Below are 16,171 nucleotides of genomic sequence, written 5' to 3'. Positions count from 1 at the left end.
ATAAGACTGAAGTAATGTTGTCCGATGGCCAGGTTTACACTGCATTTGATGTAGGAGGAAGCTCTGAGTGATTATGCAGCCTCCTGGGATTTCAGTGGTGTGCTGTAGGAAGTCCTGATAACAGACAAGCACATAGAGAGTGTGCCCTAAATCAGGGGAGATCTGGGCATGCTCAGTGACGTCATTCATAGTTTCATAGTTAGTAAGGTTGAATAAAGACACCAGTCCATCCAGTTCAATCTGAGTGAGTATCTACATTTGTCCCTGTCCCTGTACATTGCACACTCATATCAGTCCCTACCCTCAATCCAAGGTCCTCATTCATATACTAGGGACAATTTTGGACAGAAGCCAATTAACCTACCTGCATGTCTTTGGATTGTGGGAGGAAACCGGAGTACCCGGAGGAAACCCACGCAGGCACAGGGAGAACATGCAAACTCCAGGCAGGTAGTGTCGTGGTTGGGATTTGAACCAGCAACCCTTCTTACTGCTAGGTCAGAGTGCTAACCACTACACCACTGTGCTGCCCTAAAGAACAAAAAGGATTACAACAATACTAAGCAAGTAAGGAGATATCTACAAGCAGTGTTCATTAGTGTTGTTTATGCTGATTTACATGGAGCAAAGTTGTGGGGGAGAGTTTACAACCACTTTAAAGTAATTTGTGTCTAATAAAGAAATTAGAGGTACGTTAGGATATTGGATGGTCTAGGTAGACTATACCACTAGGAACATAAGTGTTCCTAGTCAATGGATTTAGCTAATTCCTGATGTTGCTGGGGGTATCCATTAGAGCTGCACGATCGTCAATAATTACCGTATATACTCGAGTATAAGCCGAGATTTTCAGCCTCTTTTTTGAGGCTGAAAGTGCCCCCCTCGGCTTATACTCGAGTCATCGCCGTCTGACTGCTCGATCAGCGTATCGAGCAGACAGACGGCGGACATACTACAATTCGAAAGCCCCGCCTCCGCCTGTGATAGGCGGAACACTCAATTTCCCAGCAGTCAGTGTTCCGCCTATCACGGACATCCGCTCATCCTCGTACTACGGACGAGGATGAGACGATGTCCGTGATAGGCGGAACACAGGCTGCTGGGAAATTCAGTGTTCCGCCTATCACAGGCGAAGGCGGAGGCGCGGCTTTTGAATTTTAGAATGGCCGCCGAGGCGCCGACGAAGAGCGGCGATCCTGGCAAGGCACGGGACGGAGGCAAGGCACGGGACGGAGGCAAGGCACGGCACGGGACGGGACGGAGGCAAGGCACGACACGGGACGGAGGCAAGGCACGGGACGGAGGCAAGGAGGCAAGGCACGGGACGGAGGCAAGGAGGCAAGGCACGGGACGGAGGCAAGGAGGCAAGGCACGGGACGGAGGCTCGGGACACAGGTAGGCTGGACACACACACACACACACACACACACACACACACACACACACACACACACACACACACACACACACATGGACACACACACAGGGATGGATGGATGGAGACACACACACACAGGGATGGATGGATACACACACACACAGGGATGGATGGATGGAGACACACACACACAGGGATGGATGGATGGAGACACACACACACAGGGATGGATGGATGGATGGAGACACACACACAGGGATGGATGGATGGATGGACACACACAGGGATGGATGGATGGATGGACACACACACACAGGGATGGATGGACACACACACACACAGGGATGGATGGACGGACACACAGGGATGGATGGACGGACACACAGGGATGGACGGACACACAGGGATGGACGGACACACAGGGATGGACGGACACACAGGGATGGACGGACACACACACAGGGATGGACAGGCATGTCTCACCCTCGGCTTATACACGAGTCAATAAGTTTGCCAGTTTTTTTGGGGGTAAATTGGGGGCCTTGGCTTATATTCGGGTCGGCCTATACTCGAGTATATACGGTATCGTGTTTTTTTAATTTATTTTTTGGAGGTTTTTTTTCTGTTGCGATCTTGACAAAGGGTTTCCCGATCTTCCCAACCTTTGGTATGCAGAGAATTTTCTCTCTGCTCTCAGCCCTCAAAAGTCAGTCTGGGCAGTCTGCCAAGTTTTAAAACATTCTATCAGTGGAATGTTAAGTCTAAACATATCAATTTGTCTTTTACATCAAAGGAATAGACTTCTGTTTTGTTTGCTAGAAATTGCTAGACATTACTTAGAACCCCCAAATATATATATGTGTGTGTGTTGCAATATTTTGTCATACTATATTTGCGCAGCGGTCTTCCAAATGCAATTTTATTGGAAAAAATTACTTTAACCTGTTCCTGACCAATCGCCGCAGTTGTGCTGCGGCAGAATTATACAGGCAGGTAAAACGCGGTTATCCTACATCACACACGCGGCTGGCGAGATGCACCCTCCCCCCACAACGATCAGATTCGATCAGGAACAGATCAATCCCCAGGCCAATGATTTCTGGCCTGGACCTTGTGATCGCTCCTGGTGAATGATATTCTTCCCCTGTCTAAGTGTAAACAGACAGGGGAAGTTATGTCTTCTGTCTGTCTTTACCGTTCCAGACCGAGAGGAGAGATCTTCACAAGTGAGCTGCACCAACAGAACACTGACCCTAGGTCACGGCACACAATTCACCCCCGATCACCACCTGTCACTGTGTCACCCAGTACAGCAATCAGATTTTTATTTTTTCATCGCTGTACTAGTGTCAGTGTTAGGGTAATGAGTATTAGGCTCAGATAGAACTAAGGACACCCCAATAAAGGTTTTGACCCCTTGATTATCCCGTGTCACCTGTGATCACAGTATAAGTGTCATGGGTGATGCAGTTTAGCTAGTTATTTTGTTATTGCGTCAGGGCACCCGCCGTATTTTACCCAATAAAAGTTTAACCCCCTGATCACCCGGCAGGCGATTAAAGTTACATTTTAGGGTCAGATAGGGTCTGCGTCACCCCAGGCAGCACCAGGTTAGTGCCAGTACCGCTAACCCCCATGCAGCATACACCTCTTAATGGTATGGTATCTGAACTGATCGATACCTGATCAGCTATTCTAGGGTTCCCAAAAACAGTGTTAGTCGGATCAGCCCAAATACCTGCTAGCACCTGCGTTTAGCCTCTCCGTCCAGCCAAGTACAGTATCGATCGATCACGGTCGCATACAAAACACTAAATACATAACTGCAGCGTTTGCAGAGTCAGGACTGATCCCTGTGATCGCTAACAGTTTTTTTTGGTAGCATTTTGATAGTGTCGCTGACAGCCTATGACCTTTTTTCCTGTGAGTCTCACTAGTGTACCAATAAATTTACAGCCCAAAATGGCAAATCTAAGGTACATTAGTGAAGAGGCCTACACGTTTCTGAGCATGACAGATATTGAGGAGGAAGTCGCTCATCTCTCAGATTCGGGCTCAGAACACTAACCAGTAGACAGCAGGAGGACGGAGTTGTGGTCCCTGCCAAGGTCAGGCATACCAGACCCCAATCTTCTGCTGTCGCTGAGGTGTAAGAACCACAGGTCCCTCTTATGAAGCAGAGATCCAGTACTAGCGCCGCTATTCCTTCTGGTGAACTGGCAAGCACCAGTGGCCTAGTACATCCTGGTCGTACATCCAGCACTGCAGTAACACTTGGTGACATGGCGAGTCCCGTAAGTGCAGTTCAAGCTGGTGAGTTGGCAAGCACAAGTGGTATCCCACTGCCACCAAGAAGACGGGCCCGTCTAGCCCACAGTGCCCTTCCTGGTGCATTCACCAATCCTAATGGGGAACCCACCACTTCTGCAGTACCCGTACTTCCCCCATTCACTGGCCATCCTGGAATTCAGGTGGAAACTGTTTTTTTTTATTTTTCACTTGAGTTTTTTTGCTGTTTTTCACCAAAGATCTCTATAGATCTATTGTGGACCAAAGCAATTTGTATGCTGGTCAATACTCCCCAGCTGACCTTTGCCAGAGATTGGAGACCAATTACGGTCTCCGAATTTAAGACCTTTCTGGGCTTTTCCCTCATGGTCATAGTGAGTTGCGGTCATATTGGGCCACTGACCCAATTCACCATATGCCCGTGTTCTCTGCCTCCATGACAGGACACGATACAAGCAGATCTTGCAGTTCATGCACTTCAGTGATAAACTGTCATCCTTGGGGGTGACCCTGAATTTGATCGGCTCTACAAAATTCGGCCCCTGGTAAACTACTTCAACCAACTTTTTGCAGCCTTGTTTATGCCCCATCAAGTTGTCTGCATTGATGAGTCCCTAATTAAGTTTTCTGGCCGCTTGTCATTAAAACAGTACCTTTCCAGCAAGCGTGCCAGATATGAGTCGAGATGTATAAGCTCTGTGACAGGGCCCACAGGCTATACATGTATTTCTATGGTTTGAGGTAAGCGATAGTCGCGTAGAGCCGCCGAACTGCCCTGACTACATAGAAAGCGATGGCAAGATTGTGTGGGACTTGGTGTCACCCTTATTCGGAAAGGGGTACCATTTGTATGTGGACAATTACACAAGCTTGCCACTGTTTAGTCACTTTTGTTCAACAGATTGGAGCATGTGGCACTGTGTGACCTAATCGCCAGGGCTTTCCCCAGCGGCTTGTAGATTCACGTCTTAGGCTGGGGGAGAGCCTGCTTGAGATGTGGTAATTTGCTGGCTATGAAGTGGAGGGATAAGAATGTTTTCATTCTTGCCTCCCTTCAGGCAGACGTCACTGTCCAAATTCCTACGGTGACTGGTGCACTCTACCAGAGCGGTTGGTGCTTCTTGGGCAGTGCGTCACCAGGCCTCCATGTATCAGATCTGCAAGGCTGCGACTTGGTCTTCAGTGCATACATTCACAAAATGTTATCAAGTGGATGTAAGATGGAATGAGGATATTGCCTTTGAGTGCAGTGTGCTGCAGGCAGCAGTATAAGTCCTCAGGTCTGCGTGTTGCCCTACGGGTTGTCTTCCACCCCCCAGATAGCATTGCTATGGGATGTCCAACTAAGTAAATACTTGCGGCTCTGTGTCCTATGAGGTACAATAAAGAAAATAGGATTTTTAAAACTGCTTACCTGTAAAATCCTTTTCTTGGTGTACATCATAGGACACAGAGCTCCCGCCCCTCTTTTTAATGGGGTGTAAGTATATTGCTTGGCTACAGAAACTGAGGTACTTCTGGAAGGAGCAGAGGTTATATAGGGGAGCAAATTTCCTGTATTGGTTATACCAGTGTCAACACCTGAAGGTAGGCCCATAACCCACCAAAATAAATACTTGAGCCTCTCTGTCCTATGATGTACTCCACAAAAGGATTTTGCAGATAAGCTGTTTTAAAAATCCTACTTTTTTTTTTTTTCCTAGCAGCGCCTGACATTATGGGCATTTGGGTATGGTGCAAACTGGTCGTGGAGGGCCACTCGTCCCATGTTAAGGTTGTATTCGTGGATACAGAGGGGTTTCTCCACAACACCAATCGCTGTAGGAATTTGGACTGCCATATCTGCGTGAAGGGAAGACAGAAAATAAACATTCTGTGAATCCCACCACTTCACTGCTAACAAATTATTACACTTCAAGCAAGCTCGCCCCCCTGTCTACGCTGGGATTCTACAAGTTGTTGGGGGAAGCTCTGGTGATTGCATGGTGCCACATGCGCCAATTCCATAATGAAAAGGTGACTAAAGTGGCACGCTCCTGTAATTGTCCACGGACAAGTGGTACCCCTTTCCGAATAAGGGTGACCCCAAGTCCCACACAATCATACCAGAGCTCCCTATGTAGTCTGGGCAGTTCTTCGGCTCTACGTGCCTTTTTTTAATGTATATTTTTCCCTTGTAAACCATAACTGTTGCCCTGTCAGAGCTTCTCCATCTTGACCTCATATATGGCACGCTTGCTGGGAAGATACTTATTGATAGACAAGCGGCCAGAAAACATAATCAGGGACTCTCAAACGCAGACGATGGGGAATAAACAAGGCTGAAAACTTTTGGTTGAAGTGGTTTAGGAGGGGCTGAATTTTGTAGAGCCGATCAAATCCAGGGTCACCCCGAGGACCTCAGCATTCATTATTGAAGTGCATGAACTGCAAGATCTGCTCGTATCGTGTCATGGAGGCAGAGCTCATGGGCATATGGTGAATTGGGTCAGTGGACCAATATGACCGCAACTCTGTTTAGAACTAGGAAGTTCTTAAATTATGCCCAGGAAGGTCTTAAATTCGGAGACCGTAATAGGTCTCCAATCTCCGCCAAGGGTCAACTGGGGATTAGCGGCGATGAATGGACCAGCATACAAATTGGTCCACAATAGATCTATAGAGATCTTCCGTGAAAAACCAACTAAAAATCAAGCGACGTGAAATCCACTTTCCACCTGAATTCCGGATTGGCCAGTTAACGGGAGAAGTACAGGTGCTGCACAAGTGATGTGCTCCCAATTAGGATTGGCAAATGCAGAAGGTAGGGCGCTGTAGATAAAGGATGAACAAACTCTGGACAGCCGCACTCCGGATCAGATGAAAAGTAAAAAGTGTCTTTTATTTCTTCAAACTAAAAGAACCTCACATCACACAGATAACAGCAACAAAGGGAAAAAAGAAAAACAAAATTGCTTAAGCGTTTCACGCTAAAGCTAGTGCTTACTCATAGCTAATTTTTGTTCTAAATGAAGGCAAATATATACCATACAAAAGGTCAACATGTGATCATAAAATTAAGAGTGAAAACCAGTGACAGCTTGTGATTCATCATCATGAAATCTCCACACATGTGACTCTCACAATCAATCACTGGATAGTTGAGAATAAAAAATGAAGAAAAAGAATAGCGAGGGGAAAAAGAAGGAAAAGATAAGTGCCCCCTCCAATACAAATCAAATATATCAAATATGTGAGAATGTATGATTGAGTAGTGAGATAAGTGTGTGAAATGGAATGAAATTAATCTACAATGCGATAATGAAGGGAAAATATCATAAATATGAGGCGCTGTGTTGTGTACCAGCTGGATGTATGACAAGGAGGTGCTAGGCCGCTGGTGCTTGCCAGTTCATGTGAAGGATGAGTGGCACTATTACTGCACCAGAAGAATGGGGTCGGGTATGCCTGACCATGGCAGGGACCACTACTCTGTCAGAGCTATCTGTCAGGGTGCCATTGCTGTCTACTGGTTCGTATTCTGAGCCAGGACCGATCACAAGGTCCAGGCTAGAAATCTTTGGCCTGTGGACTGATCGGTTCTGAAGCTAATCTAATTGTCGGGGCAGTCTAGGGGGCATGTGACGTATAGCTATGTCGCTTCACCCAGCCGGGCCAACCTGCCGCAGTATAACTGCAGCAGCTGGTCCGAAACTAGTTAAGGAAAATGAAAATTAAGTTAATATCCATTTCCTTAGCCGGCATGAACCCCGTCTGATCAATATGGTTCAGATCTTCAATAATGGTGGAGAGGCGGTTGGCCAAGACCTTCGTCAAGTTCTTTGCATTAACCTTCAGAGTGAAAATCCTGGGGATCCCTTCTGAGTTTGGGAATCAATACCATAACTGTCTCCTCAGGGAGTGTATCAAGAAGACAGGTCAGAAAAAGGGTCCTAAACTTGGGGGGGCTACAGTTTCTACAAAATTAGAGTAAATGGAAGGGTGTGGGTTGAGTGACCTTAAATGATCCGGAACCACGTCTCGTATTTAAGTCATAGGTTTTTTGTTGGGGATTATAGCAGTGCCACGTATAAACAAATACAAATTTTTCTTTAAAAGTTATAATTTTATTATAAGGGTACATAGCAACAAGTAAGGTACATAAAAGATGAAGCAGGGTACTTGTCTAAATACTGTCCAGAGTATCCATTTTCTATAAGGTGGTCACTGATGCATATCACGTCCCTACAATGTTTCGCCAACATTGGCTTCCTCAGGGCAATTGTGTGGTCACCAGTGTAAACAATGGCTCTAAGTAATAAATGCATAAACAATCGTCAAGTACTAGCCATAACAATTATACATTACGGATCATGTGACCTGGTTCAAAAACCCTCCTAACCTATAAGTCCCACACACCTTACCAAAGGGAGTCCAGTAAATGTGACAAAGGGAGATTCTGTGCAGCCACAGGGGGCATACAAGGACCAGGCTGTGTCAAAAATTGAAAGGTATATTTTTAGAAAATATAATTGGACATGACACTGTCCAATATAGAGGGCTACCATAGCCTCAAGGATACTTACATAGACTCAGCTTATAACAATAATTCAAATTGCAAGTTGAAAATATGAACCCAGCACAGGACTGTCTACTCTGAAAAGAGATGCAAAGCAATCTGAGTATACTAGGGAGTATGGGAACAATTGTACACAAAATAGAATGTGAAGTATTAGTTTAGAAATTTACTCTTTTTCTTGTATGTACCTTTGTAATAAAATGTTTAACTTTTAAAGAGTTTTTTTAAATCCGTACCATGACACTACCTGCCTGGAATTTGCATATTCTCCCTGTGCCTGCGTGGGTTTCCTCTGGGTACTCCAGTTTCCTCCCACACTCCAAAGACATGCAGGCAGCTTAATTGGCTTCTGTCCAAAAATTGGCCCTAGTTTATGAATAGGGACCTTGGATTGTAGGCTCCTTGAGGTTAGGGACTCGTATGAGTGTGCAATATAGAGATGGGGACAATTGTAGACACTCAGGTTGAACTGGATGGACTGGTGTCTTTATTCAACCTTACTAACTATAACTATGCAAGAACCAGGAGTCTTACCTGCCTGAAATCGCCCAATAGCTGTCTGTATCTCCTCCAAAGAAATGTCCGCATCTAGGCGTTCTCTATCTGCCATGGCCAATGTTGGAAACTTGAGTGAGTCAAAAAAAGTACCTAGTTCACTCTTGAGTAAATAACTTTGGACGTACAAAGATCTCTAAAGAACTGCATAAAACTATTAAGATCTGGAGCTAAAAGTGGATGTCATTTGGATCCCGAACACTAGCTATACGAGTAGTAGGACTTTGACTCTTTGCCAGCCAGGCTAGCAAGCGGCTATTTTTATTTTTATTCTTTTATTTGTACCGTATTCAAAGACCCTTTGTTTTGAATATAACAGGGCCCTTTTAGTATTCTCCACATGGAGAAGGGAAAGCTGAGTATGCTGCCAGGCCTGATACCTATCCGAGGTTGGAGAAGAAACGTACTCTGTCTCCAACCCAGCTGCCTCAGCCTCTGGAATTTTTTTATTTTTTTTTCTCAAGTATGGGTTTTATTCAACTGCAGACATGGGGTGAAGATACCGCAGTACAAACATGGGTGCGTGTATTGCCAAGGTTACATCAAATATACCGCAAATAAGTATATACGATACAGAGTACAGTTTTTCTGTTAGTAAAGAGCATTTGAGTGAGTGTTTCTCTTAAAACAGGTACATGTGCTTCAAAAAACAATGTTCACTTGGGAAGTATGATTGCGGGGCTCACCTCTGCAACTTTTCTTGAAAGGGGAGGCGGTCAGTGGTTACCTATGGGATTGTGTAAGTAGGGAAAAGAGGGAGAGATGGGGGGGGGGGGGGGGAGGGCAGAGAAGGAGAGAAAGGAGAGTCTGAGAACACACAGCGGTGGCCAGTGTTCACTAATTGGCGGGGGGGTAGCTATGGCCCCAGCAGGTGCGGTCCCTCTCCAGAGTAAGGCATTTCATAATAGCCCATGTCTTGTGTGTCTCTTGCTTGTGTTGTGCAGTAAGGATCAGGTCCTCTATTTTCTTCACGTCTCCACCTTTCTCAGCCAGTGTGCTGTGGCGGGGGGGGGGGGGGGGGGTCGTTTCCAATGGAGGGGGATACATGCTTTTGCTGCATTGAGTAAATGTCTCAGTAATGACTTATGTGTTGGTGGGGGATCTTTGGATGGTCTAGGAGAAAGAATGCAGCATCGTCTGGAATGACATATTCTATTAACTTCTGAGAGATACGACGAACTTCTCCCCAAAACTCTTTTAGCCTAGGGCAAGACCAGATGATGTGAAGCAGGGTTCCCTCGGTTCAACGCCAGCACTAGGTCGAGGGAAAGCATCTCTGTAACCTTGAGGGTTTTGGTTACCAGCGTGTGAGTAACTTAAAATGTCTCTTGAATTTGTGTGCAGCGAGAAGATTTAAGGGTAAAGGAGATGATACGCTGTGTTTGCACTGCTGAAAACTTGCATTTCAGGTCCCGCTCCCATTTGACGAGACAGGTTGAATGTGTGTTCTTTCGGAGCCTTGAGCAGAGTATGTTTGGGATAAAATGTGGGTTAAGGGGCCCATCCCTGAGCATAGGTCTTCGAACATTGTTTGCTGACGTATAAAGTCCTGGGTTCTAGGGAGCGAATGGAGAAAGTGATGTAGTCGCATCGCCTTCTAGAAGGGGAGGTGAAAAGGTTCCTGCTGGGTCAGTTATCTCCAAGATGGATGGCCATTTCCCGTCAGAGAATTTGGGCTATGACCATGCAGCCAAATTCTTCACTAAGTGAAGAATATTCTTTAGGGTGTAGGCCTGGCTCAAAGTTTGGGTTGCCTAGTATTGGGAACACCGGGGAGTTTTTGGATGTGAGGGAGATATGGTTAGTGACCAGGTGACTGTGCTTTAGAGTAGCACCCATTAGTGGATGCGATTTTTCAATTCAGGAGGTAAGTCGTCATAGCACCACAACGCCTTTTTAGAGGTATGTGGGTTTGGGACTGTTCAACCTGTATTCCAAAGTTTGGATTTCTCGTTTTGTCTCCAGTCAAGTATACGTCCCAGGTGGGAGACTAAGTAGTATTGTTGAATGTCAGGTAGTGCTAGTCCTCCCTAATGTTTGGAACCTCTGGAAATTCTAATGAGCAAGGCACCTCCCTCTAAAGCGGTTAGACTGAGTAGAGCATGGTCGGACACGCCTCATGAGTATATGTGCCTCTGTGACATAATGGAGGGCAATGGAACAAAGACCAAGACCTGATCCAACCATGACAGGGTCTTAAAGGTGGTCGATTGACAGGTAAATTCTGTAGGGTCTGGGTGCAAATGCCACCAGACATTCACCAAGGTGGAGGCCCACTGCATTAAGGTGGCTATACCCAGATACACCCCCTGCAGTCTAAATTTGGTTCCTTGCCCAGATCTAGATAAAGTTGCCCAAAAAAATATATAGCTCATGTGTCATAACCTAAAACTACTTGCATGATGTCATTCAATATAGTTACTGATGCTGGGGGTGGCAGATAAAGTCCCACAAGAACCACATTTATGTCATCATACAAGCATATAGTATAACATCTCCCATCCGGAGCCATAGTGTTCTTCAGTTATTTATCTGTCTTATTTGATGAGTAACTCCAGAAAGTTGTATAACTGCTAGATCAAATTACAAAAAAAAATAATCCTTGTGTATTTGCAGACTGATATTAATTTACCATACCTGACTATGGATGCTTCTGGACCAAAACACTTAAACATGAAGCTAACTCGTTCCCAGTTCGAGGGGATTGTGGCTGACTTGATTAAAAGAACCATTTCGCCAAGCCAGAAAGCTATGCAAGATGCAGAGGTCAGCAAAAGTGACATTGGTGAAGTTCTTCTGGTTGGGGGAATGACCAGAATGCCAAAGGTAAGCTATAAACTTCGTTATCTTATTTGACTATTAAGCTGGCTGTAGAATTTAAAACGAAAAGTCTTAGGCCAGCCTTACATGGAGCAAATGTCTTTCCTGCAGCCATAGGTTTCAGGAAAGAAATTTGATCCCCTTTAACACAGTGTTGATGTGGGAATCCCTACTATTCCCTACTATCCTATTATCTTGTCCCGGTAGGGGCAGCTTCTCTGAGAAGACAGTAATCATTGCTAGTGGCTATAGCAGCTGCTAGCAATAATCACCGGTAAAACCCGGCATGCTGGTTGTGCCCAAGTTGACACGTATGATCTGCCTTAGGAAAAATTGTACACAATTTCACAACACTCGAAAGTCATTCAAAAAGACGTTTTCATTTAACATCTGATTTTGAAATGAAAGATCAGATGAAAGCCACGTGCGCAGTTAGAATTTTTTCATCCTGTTTCTTTGACTTGTCACTAGGGTCAAAAAAAGAATGTTATGACCCACTAATGATTAGGAAACCTTTCTTAGAACATTTTTTGATAACAATTTTCGTTTTAATTTCTACCCATCAATGGCCAGCTTAAGTTTTTAAGAAAAGTAAAATGGAAGGTTACAGTTTTTATGTGGTTTCATTTAGGTCCAACAAACTGTGCAAGACTTGTTTGGCCGTGCTCCAAGCAAAGCTGTAAATCCGGATGAAGCTGTGGCTATTGGTGCTGCTATTCAAGGTGGTGTATTGGCTGGTGATGTGACTGATGTTCTGCTGTTGGATGTCACTCCTCTTTCTCTTGGAATTGAAACACTTGGTGGAGTCTTCACAAAGCTAATAGGCCGAAACACAACCATCCCAACAAAAAAGAGCCAGGTAAAAATATAATGCATCGGGAATAAATTTAAGTTGCACATCATAGGGGCAATGTAGTTGTAAGCTAGGAGGAACCAAAAAAGCTATAATTTCTGCAATCTTTAGTAGATTGTATAATAACTGAATAATTTTAAACCGAAAACATGTTTATTACTTGCCAAGGTCTTTAATGCATGCTATAGGCCTGCTTCAGGCTGGGTTCACACTGGTACGACAAAAGCTCCGACATTGGGAGCACACGTTCCCTACGAGAGTCATCTTAACTGGTCTGAAACAAGTTGGTCCGACTTTGAAAAAGGTTCCTGCACTTCTTTGATCCTACTTCAGCTCATTGAAATCGGATCATCATCCTAACTGATCTGACTTTGGCATGCAACTTGTGCTCTGAAGATCTTAAAGGGGGAACCCTACGCCAAATGAAGAAAAAAAATGCAGAGTCCCCCTCCACATTTTAAGGGATACCCTACGCCAAAAACTGTGTGGGGGGGGGGGGGGGGCCCAAAATCTATACAAGACCCTTATCTGAGCATGCAGCCTGGCAGGCCAGGAAAGGGGATGGGGACGAGTGAGCACCACCCACCCTCCCTGAACCAGACCAGGCCACATGCCCTCAACATGGGGGAGTGAGTGCTTTGGGGCAGAGGGCCCCACCCCAAAGCACCTTGTCCTCATGGGGGAAGGGCCTCTTCCCGACAACCCTGGCCGGTGGTTGTCGAGGGTCTGCGAATCGGGGCTTATCAGAATCTGGAAGCCCCCTTTAACAAGTGGGCCCCAGAAACCGGCCCCCTGCCCTATGTGAATGAGTATGGGGGTACATTTGTACCCCTACACCAAAAAAGTCTAATTTGTCAAAACTAAAAATCGCACACAGGTTTTAATTTGGTACTGCAGCTCCGGTGTCTCTTCTCCTTTGATTTCTTCTACCTTTGCCGGTTCTCCTCCACTGTCTTCACCCTCCAATTGTTCTCTTGATGCTCTCTTCCACTGTAATGCTAGGGCTGTTGCGTGCCATTACTTATATAGCCATGGGGCAGGGCCACCTGATGCCATCTGGAGGCACCACCCCCTTGTGATATCACCACCACATCATGCCCAGGGAGGGGATTGGACCTCCGGATGAGAATGACCCCACCCCATGGCTATATAATGGCACACGGTGGCCCAAGCATGAGTGAGTGTCGAACATCGGAGGAAGACCAGGGAGAAGATAGCAGAGAGAGGAGAGCAGGCCACGGACAAGATGGTGGTGAGGAGAGCCGGCAGAGGGAGAAGACAGTGGCAAGGGGAGAGCCGGCAGAGGGAGAAGACACCAGAGCTGCTTTAACTCCTTTGTCAAAAACCTGTGTGCTGTGTTTATTTTTGAGATGAATGGGTAAGGGTACAATGTACCCCATACTCATTCACATGGGGGGGGGGGGGGCTCCTTTGTTAAGGGCGTGCTTCCAGTTTCTGATAAGCTGCAGACCTCGACAACCACCAGCCAGGGTTGTCAAAAAGAGGCCCCATAAGGTGCTCTGGGTTGGGGTTTTTCATTTTGACACTTTTGTACCCCTACCCATAAAGTGTGGGGATGGTGTGTTCAGGGTGATGTGCAGTGTTAGTTTTCCATCATACAGAGTGTTTTTTTTAAGCCAAAAAATTACATTTTGGGCTCCTCTGACCAGAGCACCACCTTCCACATATTTGCTTTGTCCCCCCCCCCCCCCCCCCATGGCTTCTCCCAAACTGCAAACACTTCTTATGGCTTTCTTCTTACCACTCTAAAGGCCAAATTTGCGACTAATGGTTGTCCTGTGGACAGATTCACCTGTCTGAGCTGTGGATCTCTGCAGCTCCTCCAGAGTTACCATGGGCCTCTTGACTGCTTCTCTGATGTTCTCCTTGTCTGGCCTGTCAGTTTAAGTGGACAGCCATGTTTTGGTAGGATTGCCATTGTGCCATACTCTTTCCATTTTTGGATGATGGATTGAACAGTGCTCTGTGAGAGGTTAAAATCTTGGGATATTTTTTTTTATAACCCAACTGCTTTAAACTTCTCTAACTTTATGCCTGACCTGTCTAATGTGTTCCTTGGCCTTCATTATGCTGTTTGTTCACTAAGGTTCTCTAGCAAACCTGAGTGCTTTACAGAACAGCTATATTTAAACTGAGATTAAATTACACACAGATGGACTGTGTTTACCAATTAGGCGACTTCTGAGGCCATTTATCCTGCCACTTCACAATTAGGTGCAACCTTGTGTTGGTATATTACATAAAATCCCAATAAAATACATTTACATTTTTGGTTGTAACATGACAAAATGTGGAAAATTTCAAGGGGGTATGGATACTTTTTCAAGGCACTGTATATTGAGTCCCAAACATGAATCAAATGTAATTAAACCATCTACTGTGCAAGATTCAAATTGGAGTCTAAGGCCTCTTTCACACGGGGCGGATCAGTAATGATCCGCCCGTGAAGATCCGCTCGCTCAGCGGGGATTACTGCATTGTCCCCGCTGAGCTGGCTGCGGACAGGGCGGTCTCCGCACACTGTGCGGGGACCGCCCTGTCAGCTCTCCATTCTCCTCTATGGGGATCGGATGAGCACGGACCGTCTGTCCGTGTTCGTCCGATCCGCTCTGCAGACGGATAGAAAAATAGGATTTTCCTCCGTCTGCAGAATCGGACTGTTGCGGAGGCGGACGAAATCGGGTGTCTGCGGATGCTCATCCGCAGACACCCGCTATCCCATATGGATGAATGTATGTCCGTATTTCATCCGCAAACGGATGGATGAAATACGGACATACCATCCGCATGTGTGAAAGGGGCCTAAGTCCCAATTTCATCCAAGCTGAGTGGGTTTGTCAGATGTGAAGAAAAAGGTAAAATCCAAAGTGAGTCACCCACGTGTACCTCCACCTTTAAAGTGGATGTAAACCTGGTTCATGAAATCTGACTTGAGCACATATCTGTAGTGTTTTCTTATCCGTCTCCAAACCACTTAGTCTCGGGTTTCTTCTGCCCCGTTCTGTTATCTGCATGATAACTTCTGACAAGTTCTCTGACAACCAAGATAAAACCAGCTTGAAATTTGTGTTGGAGGTTGCAATAGATTAGTAGAGAATATTGTCTTGTCACAGCACAGCTCTGCATATTACTTCATTTGCCTATGTGAAGCTGTCTTGGTTGTATACCAAGAATTCACTCCCAGTGCTAAACAGTAAGAGAAAATCTCGAATACCATGAGCACTTTCTAAATAATCCAGCAAGCTGAAGACAGCAGATATACATGTAAAACTCATGTAGGGAGATTAATTTCATCCCTATGTATCATCTGAGGCTGTTCACGTCACTGGGTACTTTTAAAGTATAATGGACTCTTACCAGAACGCGTGGACTCTATATTTAGAAAGTAAAATGCACTGTATCAATCAATGTCATGTGTGATGGGAACTCCTTTTCCATTATTGATGGTTACTGCAGTCTCCCAAACAAAAACATAGTATAACATATATGAGAATGAACCCGGGAGAACCCATAGTGTAAAACTGTATAACAATTTATTGAATAAACACAAGGGCTGGCACTCACAAAATGGCTTAAGCAAGCATTGAGATAAAACAGTCACTGGATCCGATCAACTCCTGATTTTAAGACCTATGTGTTTTGTCACAATTTACATCAGGGCATGGAGGTCACGCGAGTCACCACTCTTTATATAAAA

General features: G+C 45.5%; 1 protein-coding gene across 1 annotated transcript in view; it reads left to right on the top strand.

Annotated features, from left to right (window-relative positions):
- Window positions 1–16,171, top strand: part of HSPA9 (heat shock protein family A (Hsp70) member 9) — a 299,396-nt gene that overhangs the window by 152,049 nt on the left and 131,176 nt on the right. Inside the window, exons 7-8 of the mRNA XM_077473881.1 lie at window positions 11,397–11,606; window positions 12,232–12,459. Of these exons, the coding sequence (XP_077330007.1) occupies window positions 11,397–11,606; window positions 12,232–12,459 (438 nt within the window). The remainder of the gene's footprint in view (window positions 1–11,396; window positions 11,607–12,231; window positions 12,460–16,171) is intronic.

Source organism: Lithobates pipiens, unplaced genomic scaffold, assembly GCF_037356315.1.
Source record: "Lithobates pipiens isolate NorthernLeopardFrog02 unplaced genomic scaffold, aLitPip1_a1.2 Scaffold_8, whole genome shotgun sequence".
Classification (NCBI taxonomy): domain Eukaryota; kingdom Metazoa; phylum Chordata; class Amphibia; order Anura; family Ranidae; genus Lithobates; species Lithobates pipiens.
Note: the sequence above shows the minus strand (reverse complement) of the source record. Positions and strands in the feature narration are given on the sequence as shown.